This window comes from Phyllobates terribilis, unplaced genomic scaffold, assembly GCF_046119375.1.
Source record: "Phyllobates terribilis strain yellow unplaced genomic scaffold, ASM4611937v1 Scaffold_7__3_contigs__length_470593459, whole genome shotgun sequence".
Taxonomy (NCBI): Eukaryota; Metazoa; Chordata; class Amphibia; order Anura; family Dendrobatidae; genus Phyllobates; species Phyllobates terribilis.
In genome coordinates this window covers 332,262,330-332,273,572 of record NW_027362767.1, presented here as the reverse complement: position 1 = coordinate 332,273,572, position 11,243 = coordinate 332,262,330, and the positions used below count along the sequence as shown (strand labels likewise).

Below are 11,243 nucleotides of genomic sequence, written 5' to 3'. Positions count from 1 at the left end.
GGGGGCACTCTGCTGCTATGCAGACACACAGGGCCATTTATGGGGGCACTCTGCTGCTATGCAGTCACACAGGGCCATTTATGGGGGGCACTCTGCTGCTATGCAGTCACACAGTGCTATTTATGGGGGCACTCTGCTGCTATGCAGTCACACAGTGCTATTTATGGGGGCACTCTGCTGCTATGCAGACACACAGGGCTATTTATGGGGGCACTCTGCTGCTATACAGACACACAGGGCCATTTATGGGGGCACTCTGCTGCTATGCAGTCATACAGGGCCATTTATGGGGGCACTCTGCTGCTATGCAGTCACACAGTGCTATTTATGGGTGCACTCTGCTGCTATGCAGTCACACAGTGCTATTTATGGGGGCACTCTGCTGCTATGCAGACACACAGGGCCATTTATGGGGGCACTCTGCTGCTATGCAGACACACAGGGCTATTTATGGGGGCACTCTGCTGCTATACAGACACAGGGCCATTTATGGGGGTACTCTGGCTGTTATGGGGGTATTCTTCCTAAATTAGTAAATCTGGGGGTGGAGACTGAGCTTAGGGGCGGGGCATCCCGCGACCTCCTCGCTGCCCCGTACTGGCCCCAGTTCTGTGCCCCCCGGTACTCCCGGTCCGTAGTGAACCGTGTTGCCCGGCGCCGTGTGCTCACTGTGCTGCACTGCGGGGACGGGGAGAGGCTAGTGCTCTGATTTCCTTATAAGAACTCTTGTACCGTAGTGTGTGTAGTACAAGGGCAGCAGCGCATTCTCGTCACAACAGGGAAGGAAAGTGTGCGCGTTATGTAGTAGAGTTACGGCGGCTCGCAGAGTGGGAGATCACAATGTCCGCTCCTTAGAGCCCGGAGAGGGGATTACACCATGAACCTCCGGGGTCTCTTCCAGGACTTCAACCCCAGGTCAGTGAGTGTTTGCGGGGGCAGGGGGAGCCGGGGACCGTTATGTGAGGCGTCCTGGAGACGGACGGGAACCTGAGGCCTAGACATGGAGGAAATGGCTGAAGATGGGGAGGAGGAAACGACCGAGGAGCGGAGGCCTGGACGGCCGGACACTGAAGGAGGGGGGATGGTCCTCAGAGCCTGCCGATCACCATGTGTGGCCTCTGTCATGTCTGCACCTCTGGCGACCTGCGCCCCCTTATATCTGCACCTCCTTATATCTGCGCCCCCAGCGACCTGCGCCCCCTTATATCTGCACCTCTGGCGCCCTGCGCAACCTTATATCTGCACCTCCAGCGACCTGCGCCCCCTTATATCTGCACCTCCAGCGACCTGTGCCCCCTTATATCTGCACCTCCTTATATCTGCGCCCCCAGCGACCTGCGCCCCCTTATATCTGCACCTCCTTATATCTGCACCTCCAGCGACCTGTGCCCCCTTATATCTGCACCTCTGGCGCCCTGCGCCCCCTTATATCTGCACCTCCTTATATCTGCGCCCCCAGCGACCTGTGCCCCCTTATATCTGCACCTCTGGCGATCTGCGCCCCCCCCCTTATATCTGCGCCCCCGGCGACTTGCCCCCTTATATCTGCGCCTCTGGCGACCTGCGCCCCCCCCCCTCATATCTGCGCCTCTGGCGACCTGCGCCCCCCCCTCGTATCTGCGCCTCTGGTGACCTGCGCCCCCCCCTCGTATCTGCGCCTCTGGCGACCTGCGCCCCCCTCGTATCTGCGCCTCTGGCGACCTGCGCCCCCCTCGTATCTGCGCCTCTGGCGACCTGCGCCCCCCTCGTATCTGCGCCTCTGGCGACCTGCGCCCCCCTCGTATCTGCGCCTCTGGCGACCTGCGCCCCCCCTCGTATCTGCGCCTCTGGCGACCTGCGCCCCCCCCTCGTATCTGCGCCTCTGGCGACCTGCGCCCCCCTCGTATCTGCGCCTCTGGCGACCTGCGCCCCCCCTCGTATCTGCGCCTCTGGCGACCTGCGCCCCCCTCGTATCTGCGCCTCTGGCGACCTGCGCCCCCCTCGTATCTGCGCCTCTGGCGACCTGCGCCCCCTCGTATCTGCGTGCGCCTCTGGCGACCTGCGCCCCCCTCGTATCTGCGCCTCTGGCGACCTGCGCCCCCCTCGTATCTGCGCCTCTGGCGACCTGCGCCCCCCTCGTATCTGCGCCTCTGGCGACCTGCGCCCCCTCGTATCTGCGCCTCTGGCGACCTGCGCCCCCCTCGTATCTGCGCTTCTGGCGACCTGCGCCCCCCCCCTCATATCTGCGCCTCTGGCGACCTGCGCCCCCCCCTCGTATCTGCGCCTCTGGCGACCTGCGCCCCCCCCTCGTATCTGCGCCTCTGGCGACCTGCGCCCCCCTCGTATCTGCGCCTCTGGCGACCTGCGCCCCCCCCTCGTATCTGCGCCTCTGGCGACCTGCGCCCCCCTCGTATCTGCGCCTCTGGCGACCTGCGCCCCCCTCGTATCTGCGCCTCTGGCGACCTGCGCCCCCCTCGTATCTGCGCCTCTGGCGACCTGCGCCCCCCTCGTATCTGCGCCTCTGGCGACCTGCGCCCCCCTCGTATCTGCGCCTCTGGCGACCTGCGCCCCCCTCGTATCTGCGCCTCTGGCGACCTGCGCCCCCCTCGTATCTGCGCCTCTGGCGACCTGCGCCCCCTCGTATCTGCGCCTCTGGCGACCTGCGCCCCCCTCGTATCTGCGCTTCTGGCGACCTGCGCCCCCCCCCCTCATATCTGCGCCTCTGGCGACCTGCACCCCCCACCTCATATCTGCGCCTCTGGCGACCTGCGCCCCCTCATATCTATTTCCAGCTTTTCCACGTTACTACTCTGTCCCCCATAAGCTCTAGTGGAGATGATCCCCCTGTAGTTACTGAGTGACCCCAATCGTAGCCAAAAGCCCCGCCTCTCTCTGTTGGGTAATAAGAGGACCATTGAGTGAAAAACTGAAAAAAACCCAATGAGAAAATGCAAGTAACCAAAATTAGCTAATTGATGCCGAAAATCTGCAGCATCAAAAATGCACCAAATAGTCATTGTGTGAACTTGGCCGAGGAGACACCGCTGCTCTGTAGCCTGCCCGCCCTTTATATATCCTCTCCTGTATTATATTATTTCCCACTTATGTCTTTGTGTTTTGCAGTAAATTTCTGATCTACGCTTGTTTGCTGCTGTTCTCCGTCCTCCTGTCCCTGCGCCTGGACGGTATTATACAATGGAGCTACTGGGCAGTCTTCACACCAGTATGGCTGTGGAAGCTGATGGTCATCGTGGGAGCCTCGGTGGGCACAGGAGTGTGGGCACGAAATCCTCAGTACAGGTATACACTGGAGACGAGCCAATCAAAATCATAACTGACCTGATTGCCAATAGAAGATCTCCAAGCATAAGAAATGGAGGGAAAGGTTAAAAGATTAATTCTTATACTTCTCTCATTAGTCCTGCCTCCGCGATTTCCTACCAGGTCCTCCACTGACTTTTAGGCCACCAATACGTCCCACACTGACTAGACCCATGCACATCATTTAAGGGGTTGTCCAGTGATAATTTGCTGATTGGTGGGGGTCCCACTGCTGAAATCCGCACAGATCAACAGAACAGGGAACTTTTATCCCCTATGGAGCAGCAGGTCGGACACTAGTCAGCCTCTATGGGGCTGCCGGAAAAAGCCAAGCACAGCGCTCGGCAGCCCCATAGACAATGAGTGGAGCAGCGGTCGATCATGGGCAGCGCCCACTCTATCCTAACGGGGATAAAGGTTCCCCCATTCTGCCAGTTAGCGCAGGTCGAACACCCACAGATCGGCCAGTTATTACCTGACCCCTTTAACGACTATGACCACATGACTGGTGGACATGTGCAGCGTTGCCACCATGCAAGAGGCCTAACGGTCAGCGTCTGAGGACCAGGCGGGGCTGCGGACAGATGAGACCAAAGTGTAAAATTTTATTCTTTTTTTATAATTCCTTTCCAACCAGAAGAGTCAAGCAAAATGTTGGCTGCTGGGCATGTGTGACCTCCGTACATTGCCGTGAGCAGGTGATGGAGGACCAGCGCCCATTCCTGGTAGCCAATGTCCCATGTCCTGTTATGGCTGCTGTACTGATCTCTCCTCGTTATCTGGTGTCGCAGGGCGGAAGGAGAGACCTGCGTGGAGTTCAAGGCCATGCTGATTGCGGTGGGAATTCACTTGTTGCTCCTGATGTTTGAAGTTCTCGTCTGTGATCGGATTGAGCGAGGAAACCACTACTTCTGGCTCCTGGTCTTCATGCCGCTCTTCTTCGTGTCTCCGGTGTCGGTCGCTGCTTGTGTCTGGGGCTTCCGACATGACCGCTCTCTTGAGGTAGTTTATGGTTTATACTTTGCACAGTGGGGGGTCTCAGCTCCTGGGGCATCAACAGGTTCAATCCTTACAATTTTTTCTTGACCATAAACTGACTGTAATCCATGGGGAAACTTGGCAGTAAATTCCCTGCAGCGCCACCACAGGGGACATAGAGGATTACACAATGCCCATTTACATCTATGGTGTGTCTGTGTAATCCAGGACAGGATCGGTCCTCCAGAGACAGAGATGCTTTTTGTAACCATTGTCCACTGTGACCAAGAGATGAGGAGTCCAGAATTACCCAACAGGAAGGGCTTTCTAAGCTAGACTTACTCTTTCGAGATGTTTTCTTAGGTGAAGTGTGGAACGATCTCCGGACGCCATGACAGCTGGGAGGCCCCTGTCACCATAATCTACGTGCTCCTATGCAGCCAACAATATGGTATTGTACAATACAGAACAAGCAATCAAATGATTGCAAGTTCAAGTCCCCTATGGGAACTAAAAAATAGAGTAAGAAGTAAAAAGGAAAAAAAAAAACATTTTCAAGAATTAAAAAAAAAAACAAAACAAAAAAAAAACTGTATAAGCATATTTGGGATCGCCAAGTCCACAAAAGTCCAATACGTAAAAAATCTAGTGATTTAACCCATATTGTAGAACAAAAAAGAAAAGCATAAAATCAGAATTGCCATTTTACTGTCCCTTCACTGCTCCCCAAAAAATTGAATGAAAACTAATCCAAACTTTTTTTGTATCCCAAAATGGTACCAATAAAGATTATAGTTCACCACTCAAAAAAACTAATCCTTACACTGCTCCATTGACAGAAAAGCTTTACTGATCTTGAAAAATAGCAACAGAATTCAAAATGTACTTTTTTTGTTCTCTAAAATCACACTGATATGGAGAATAACTTTACAAAGTAATTTTTAATGCACAATGAACGCCATATAAACAAAACCAAAATACAATAAATATTTTTTTTTACCTCACTAGGTGTTTTTTTTTTTTTTGTTATTTTTCAGTACATTATATGGTAAAATGAATGGCGCAAATCAAAACTTACAGCTCATCCCCCAAAAAACGAGCCCTAGTACAGGTACTTTAATGGAAAAATAATGAAGTTATGACTCTCGGAAGAAAAGGAGGGAAAAAAACAAAAGTGCAAAAATTGTCTGCAGTTAGAAGGGGTTAAAAAATTAAAAGTTTGGGTTGACTTTTGCCATATACTGTACCTGAGTATGGGGAAGGCTGACTTGTTCTTCTTGTCTCTGCAGTTGGAGATCTTGTGCTCCGTTAACATCTTGCAGTTCATATTCATTGCCCTGAGGCTGGACAGCATCATCACTTGGCCCTGGCTTGTAAGTCGTCCTCCTCATGTCCTGATGTGCACCATTTATTCTCCTGGTGACCCTGCTGTGCTGCCCGCATATCCGCTGGCTAATCAGATCCATATTATACTCGTATCTTCTGTGTTTAGGTGGTTTGTGTGCCCCTATGGATCCTGATGTCCTTCCTCTGTTTGGTGGTCTTGTACTATATCGTGTGGTCGGTCTTGTTCTTACGATCCATGGATGTCATCGCTGAGCAAAGAAGGACCCACATCACCATGGCCGTCAGCTGGATGGCTATAGTTGTGCCATTGCTCACTTTTGAGGTACGTTACCGTGGTGGGGGGGGTCACTGTGTAATGGGGGTGTATCACACATTCAGCATGCAGTCTGGTCTGACACTGCGATGTAATCATGGCATTCTGTACTGACATGGTAGTGTAATCCCCGTAGATAAATTATAGCCACATGAAGGTTATGCAATACATTTTATTTTTTGAAATATTCCATCCTAGTCATTATTAAAGGTGGATTATAACATTCTAAAGTAAAATGTAAAAAAACGCAGTAGCGCTGCTGCTGTAGTAAGATCAGATAGGTAAAGAGCCGCAATCTCTAAGCACCGTATGCCCTGGTGCAAGTACTAATGAAATGATTAAAAGAGAAGAGATGCGCTGCAAACCACTCATAAAATACAAAAATAGTGATTCCTACCTGTCTTAGAGACTAGGGTAGTCCAAATGAAGCACTTCAGATATACGTGTGCAGCTTCCAGGGGACCTTTGAAGAAGTCACAACTGCAACTAGAGGTGATGGACACGTGCCGGAGTCTGTAGAACGAGCCGTGAGTATTGCAAAAAATGGGTTCAGACGACTTGTTAGCGCCGGAAATATAAGGCTGCAGAGACTCTCAGAGACTCGGGCTTTCAGGTACATGCAGCTGTTGCACTAGGTGGATACAGGGATGAAGATGTCTTCTGCAATACTCACGGCCCGTTCTACAGACTCCGGCACGTGTCCATCACCTCTAGTTGCAGTGTTGTGACTTCTTCAAAGGACCCCTGGAAGCTGCACAGGTATATCTGGGGTGCTGGTAGTCATTTGGCAGTCAAATGATAGTCATTTGGACTACCAGCTTCTCTACGACAGGTAGGATTATAAAATTAATTTTCTATTCATAGTGTAGATCAGTAAGGGTCCGGTCTTCCGAGAACTCCACCAAACATTTAAGGGTTTGTCTGGGCATTTAATATTGATGCCAGATAGGTGTGGGACCCTGACGATCTGCTTTGATCTGCTTCACTGGTGGTAAGTGTGGAATGTAGCTGAGCAGCACAGCTGTGTAAGGTGTAGTGGTGGTTGCCAGGTCCTGCAGATCAGCTCCTAATCAAGACAATAAAGAGACTAGACAGTGCCGTAATAACTAATATTTTAAATTCTCATGATAATCTCATTAAAGGGGGTTTCCAGGAGAAGTTTGTTAAAAAAACAAACACTATGTTTTATTCACTTTCCTCAGGTCCAGTGCCGAGTCTCTGCAGCTGCTCCTGGTGTCTGTTATTCTTTGACGTCACCTTGACAGCACTTCAGCCGGTAAATTAACTGAGTTCTCGAGTTGACAACACAAGCTGCTCAGAGCCACTTAACTCAATGATTGGCTGCAGCACTATCGACGTGACTTCAGTGCTACAGACAATAACAGACATCAGCAGCGGCAGAGACTCCGTACGGGACCAGGGGAGGGTGAGTAAATAGTGTTTTTTTTTTTTTAAACTGAAGGTGGTGGACAGGTGTGTTCCCATCCCTTTATTAATGGCCATATCTTACTGTACTTCCTCAGAAGTGTCATCACCGTGTGTCTTCTCTCCTTGCAGATCTTGCTTGTTCATCGATTGGACGGACATAATTTATTCTCTTATATCCCCATCTTTGTCCCTCTCTGGCTTTCATTAATTACCCTGATGGCAACGACGTTTGGGCAGAAAGGAGGCAATCACTGTAAGTGCCGCACGTTGTGTGTGATATGGTAATGCCTCATTGTGGAAACCTTACTGTAACCTTAATCTTCCAGGGTGGTTTGGTATTCGTAAAGACTTCTGCCAGTTCCTCCTGGAGATCTTCCCTTTCCTGCGGGAGTACGGTAATATCTCCTATGACATTCACCATGAGGACAGTGAGGACGCGGAGGAGACCCCCGTGCCGGAGCCACCAAAGATCGCTCCAATGTTTCGCAAAAAGACCGGTGTGGTCATCACTCAGAGCCCGGGGAAGTACGTGGTGCCACCACCCAAACTGAACATCGACATGCCAGATTAATGCGGTGTGGGCACATAGTCCTCTACGTTACAAGACTATGAATGCTCTGACCTCACTCTTGGACTTTCTCCATTTAGTTTGTGCAGCTTACAGACTGCCTTTCTGCTCTCCTGACACATCTGTTTTGGCAAATTCTTGAACTCCCCAGCATCCGTGGTGCTGCATTGAGGTCTTCTCTCTGACCATGTCAGCTCAGCCGATAGATGTAACTATCCCTGCCTCTTTGGACTGATCGAAATAAGTTTTATCTCAATGTTTTTGTTTTTAATTTTTTTTTGTGAATGTGCAGCTATTGTGCAAGGAACCATTGCTTTGGACCGATCTTGCATCCCTTATAAAATACCACTAGCAAAAGCCTTTTTAATATATATATGGAAAACCGATGCATTCTGGTAAAAATGCTGGTACGTCAGAACCACGCTCCATATTCTACCCGGCATGGGACTAATCCTTCTTCTAGGATTTTTTTTTTTCTTGGGTCTAGATATTTCTGCCATGCTTGTATAGTATTTATGAAGACGCGCCCTCATTTTAGCAGTGTAATATATTATGTGTCTGTACAGTATAAATACAGAGTATTTTTATAAAACGAGAAGCTCGTGGTGAAGAAGCGTCACGATTAATGACACGCGCCAGTACGTTTTGTTTTCTTTGTTTGTTTTCACACTGTTCCTTGTAAGGAAAAAAAAAGTTAAATATTCTCGCCATCAATATGGATGTTAATAAGTTATTAGGCGGTAAAACTGCGATGGTGTACAGCCAAATTCATTTAATAAATTGATCTTCTTGACAAACTTGTTTTTGGTTGAAAGGGGGAAAATCTATTGAGGTGGGAAAGAGGGATCACAATGTTGATGGGGCAGAGTGAAGAACGCTCCTGCGCACAGCATTGCTATCCAGACCCCACATTCTGCTGCATGGAGTGGGTGGGGGTGACAATAACTGGGAATGATTGTGTGGATGTCGGCAATCTTGGTGGTCTCCCAATTCCGTGGCTCTCCAGTTGTTCTAGAACTTTGTCCTGCAGCCCACCGTAGCTGCGGTCTGGACACAGCACTGCTAGCCAGATCCCACATTCTGCCGCATGGAGTGGAGGTGGCGATAACTGGGAATGATTGTGTGGACATTGGCAATCCTGGTGGTCTCCCAATTCTATCCCGCCGTATCTACAGTCCGTACACAGCCCATTCACAGACAGAGCAGCTCCATGGTCTCATGACTTCTCCAATCTGGACCGGTATTTTAACCAAGCATTTCTTCTACAGTGGAGAAATCATTAGTGCTGTTCCCCATGGGACACCGTCCCCACACACCCACCCATCTAGTTCACTTATTTCAGATATACACTCACAAGGACCAATTTCATAGCAAGGCAACTAAAGGGTTATCTGCAAAATAGCAAGTTGTCCATTATTCATGGGATAAGTTTCTAATTGCTGGCAGTCTACCCACTAAGATCCCAAGAATGGGGCTCTGCAGAGCCCATTCCTGAAGGGAACCAAGGTGCACTCCTCCCCTTCATTCATTGTTGTCCTACACACCTGTCCCAGGTATACCGGGCTCCGTCTCCTTCTCCAGGGTCCACTGCCCTCTGCCGTGCTCCACATCAGGTTTTGCAATTGCCTGCAGTGAATCAATGACAACATCTCCCTTGACTTATTTAAGGCCCATTTAAACACACCTGTCTTGGGATTGAGACTCTCGTGCTATGTTTGCTGTGCTCTTTGTGCTTGCATTTCATCTATGCTGGGTTCCACTTCATCCTTCCTGCTGCTCCTGAGATTCCTGTGTGTGCCAAGTCCTCGCTGCATCAATGGCTGGCGTTCGTGAGCCCACCCGAACCTGAGGCTTGGAGAATCCACCTCACCAGGTGAGCCTGACATGTTGGAGTGGTGGTGAACAACCTGACATGTTGGAGTGGTGGTGAACAACTGTAGTTCGAAGTCCCATAGACAATGGAGTGAAGGTCAAGCATCTCTGCTGCATTCAAGACTATTCTGCAAAACCCTGGTCTCAGGGTCACTGGGAGTCCAATGCTGAGAGTCCCAGCAATGAACAAGCTAGAGGATGACGTGCTGTTTTAGGAACAACTCTTACTTATTGCTATCACTCTAAATTTTTTATTTTTTTTTAATGGTGCAGTTTTTACGGTGGTAGTAGTGTTTCTTTACTGCATCACTGACTAATCTGAACACAGGGTGATACAGGCCACACGCCGTAAGCGGAGACCGTGCACAAGATGGTGAATGCAGCGGCTAGATTTTTTTTTTATCCACAAAAAATACATGAAATCAACAAATTTCCAGCTTATTTCTATTTTATTTGAAAAAGCCAATGTATATGGTATACAAAGATTGTGTCTGTATGGATGGGATTTTATTAAATGCCTATGAGACAGCTATTTTTTTTTTAATTAGGTGAAATTGCATAGTGCTCGTAAAAATAAGTTACCTTGTAATTTACCTCTTCTTAAAAATCCTCTTCATTCTCAAGGGATTTTTAATTCCATTGTTTACACCCCGTGGACAAGGTTACCAGCCACTTTTAGAAATGGCCGGTTTGTTAGGTAAGGAGCGCGTGCTTGAAAGCTGCTTGCTATTCAGCTAGCAAGCGCAACTCTGCAGATCTGGCCAACTTCGGTGTCCTTACACTCCTCCGATGCTGCAGAGGCAAAGCTGTCTCTGCTAGTAGCATTGCAGCGTGTAAATGTTGCATCTGCAGCTCAGTCATGGTGTTGGCTCAAGCTGTCAATAATCACACACACACACACTGCCCCCACCCCTCCCCCAGAAAGCAGGGAGGCAAAGCGAGGGGGCAGTGTGCTCCTGTAGACAAAAAAAGGAATTTAAAAGGAATCTGTCACCAGAATTTTGTTAACCCAGCTGTAGCAGCTTGATCTGGGGTATAGATCCTGACTTCAGCCATGTGTCACTTACTGGGCTGCTTGCTGCAGTTTAGATAAAATCCCTGTTTTATCTGCTGCAGATCTAGCAGTTCTTTAAATGTTGAGTGCTGTATAACCCCGCCCACACCACCAATTGGCTGCTTTCTGTGTACACTGTACATAGTTAGAAAGCTGCTAATTAGAGATGTGGGTGGGGTTATACAGAGCTCTTGAATATGGAGGACTACATGGCAGCAGGATTATTGGTCCTCTAGTGATAATCTCAATGATAAAACAAATTTTATTAAAACTGCAGCAAGCAGCCCAGTAAGTGACACATCATTGGAATCAGGGTCTCTGACTCTACATTATGCTGCTCTCAGATTAGGTAACAAAAACCTGGTGACAGATTCCCTTTTAAC

General features: G+C 49.4%; 1 protein-coding gene across 1 annotated transcript; it reads left to right on the top strand.

Moving 5' to 3' along the window:
- The first annotated feature begins 592 nt into the window (after window positions 1-592).
- TMEM185A (transmembrane protein 185A) lies at window positions 593-8,731 on the top strand. Its single transcript, XM_073641223.1, has 7 exons — window positions 593-915; window positions 3,103-3,279; window positions 4,092-4,302; window positions 5,568-5,651; window positions 5,771-5,947; window positions 7,496-7,619; window positions 7,693-8,731. The coding sequence occupies exons 1-7, from the start codon at window positions 878-880 to the stop codon at window positions 7,935-7,937; spliced, it is 1,056 nt and encodes a 351-aa protein (XP_073497324.1). The 5' UTR covers window positions 593-877; the 3' UTR covers window positions 7,938-8,731.
- Window positions 8,732-11,243: the final 2,512 nt, after the last annotated feature.

Bases quoted from the DNA above. Each gene is read 5' to 3' on its own strand.
- TMEM185A (XM_073641223.1), top strand. From the start codon at position 878: ATGAACCTCCGGGGTCTCTTCCAGGACTTCAACCCCAG. The intron at 916-3,102 runs GTCAGTGAGTGT...TGTGTTTTGCAG, and splicing joins TTCCAGGACTTCAACCCCAG to TAAATTTCTGATCTACGCTT. The intron at 5,652-5,770 runs GTAAGTCGTCCT...TTCTGTGTTTAG, and splicing joins TCATCACTTGGCCCTGGCTT to GTGGTTTGTGTGCCCCTATG.